The 1,375-nt window shown below is 32.7% G+C and overlaps 1 protein-coding gene across 1 annotated transcript in view; it reads right to left on the reverse strand.

Annotated features, from left to right (window-relative positions):
- The window catches only part of LOC110113794 (sugar transporter ERD6-like 16), a gene marked incomplete in the record, with an annotated part of 6,849 nt that extends 6,255 nt beyond the window's left edge, over positions 1 to 594 (reverse strand). The window contains 1 exon segment of the mRNA XM_020846491.2: positions 411 to 594. Coding sequence (XP_020702150.1) covers positions 411 to 590 — 180 coding nt within the window.
- Positions 595 to 1,375: the final 781 nt, after the last annotated feature.

Here is a 1,375-nt window from a genome sequence, read left to right on the forward strand (position 1 = left end):
ATATATATTAAAGTAAAATTCTTTTAAAATATGAAAATTTTAATTTAAAACTAAAAAATCAAGGCAAGCTTGAACTTTTCAAACAACCTCGAGCAATCGAGCCAACCAGAATCTAAAATTTTTCCAACGAGCAGAGTTCGAACTCTGTAAATGAGCTTGAGTTGAACTAAAGCTTGAACTCGAGTTCGGGCTCAACAAAAATTAAATGAGCTAAGTTTGATTAGTCAGATACTTAACTCGACTCGTAAACCCTAAATGTTTCTCTCTCTTTGGAACTAAGATTTCTATCTTCTACATTTTCATTTTAGTAATAAAAATTCTTTTATTTAAAAAAAAAAAGAAAAAAGAACCTGCTTAAAATATGCTGAAATATTGAAATATCAGAAGAGTTCAGCTTTACAGAAGCTTACACATGATCCGAACTCAAAGGAGCCGGAGACGGCGATAGCTGTGCTGAGATAAACCATCAGAAGTGACTCCTTGGCCTCAGCCAACGGCAGGTCGCCGGCGCCGCCACCGTTTTGAAGAAGAAGAGGCTCGGCAGCAGAATTTACCCATTTGCCACTCCCTACAGCTACCTTGCTTTTCATGGAGAGAGAGCTAGAGAGGCGGTGAAGTGACAAAGAATAAAAATGAAAGGATCTCTCTCTCTCTCTCTCTCTCTCTCGCTCGAGCAGCTCAGAAGATATAAAACTCTCACGGTTTATATAAAGCTGAGGGGAAATTAATAAAAGGAACATTTGGGCTTCTTTGGGACTGAAAATTATTACGCTCAGTGTCAGGATTCGTCTGGACATCAATCTAGAAGCATCACGTCATCAAAATATATCGGGTCCAAGTGTATTTTGGTGACATGATGAGTCTGAATTGGGTCACCGGACGTAATAACTCATCTTTTAAAACATCTTTAGCTTTTTTTCTATTTTTAAAATATTCTTTTAGTTAAGAAATAGCTTTACAAAGTAAAATAGATTTAGGCTTCGTTTGGGGACGGCTTTCTTACTACTTCTTAAAGCATCTTCTTAATATAAAAATTTTAATTTTTGTAATAAAAAGCTGTTTCAGGAAGCAAGAAGAAAGCCGTCTTTTTTATTGTTTTTTTAAACAATTTTTTTAAATAAAAATAAAAATTTATTTTAAAAAATTGCTTTAAAAAAACTGTTTCTAAAAAATATTAAAATTTTTTTAAAAAATAATAGTTACTAGTTGCTGTCTAAAAAGCAAAATTTTGAAAATTTTAAAATCTGGGTGAGCTGTGTTTGAGCGCCCACCCTCCAAAAATAAAATTCTCTTATAATTTTTTTTTTATGATAAGATATTTTCAAAAAATTTGGCCCCACCGTGATTTTATTTTATTTTTATTATCATTTTCTTA

This window comes from Dendrobium catenatum, unplaced genomic scaffold (genome assembly GCF_001605985.2).
Source record: "Dendrobium catenatum unplaced genomic scaffold, ASM160598v2 fragScaff_scaffold_1117, whole genome shotgun sequence".
Lineage (NCBI taxonomy): Eukaryota > Viridiplantae > Streptophyta > Magnoliopsida > Asparagales > Orchidaceae > Dendrobium > Dendrobium catenatum.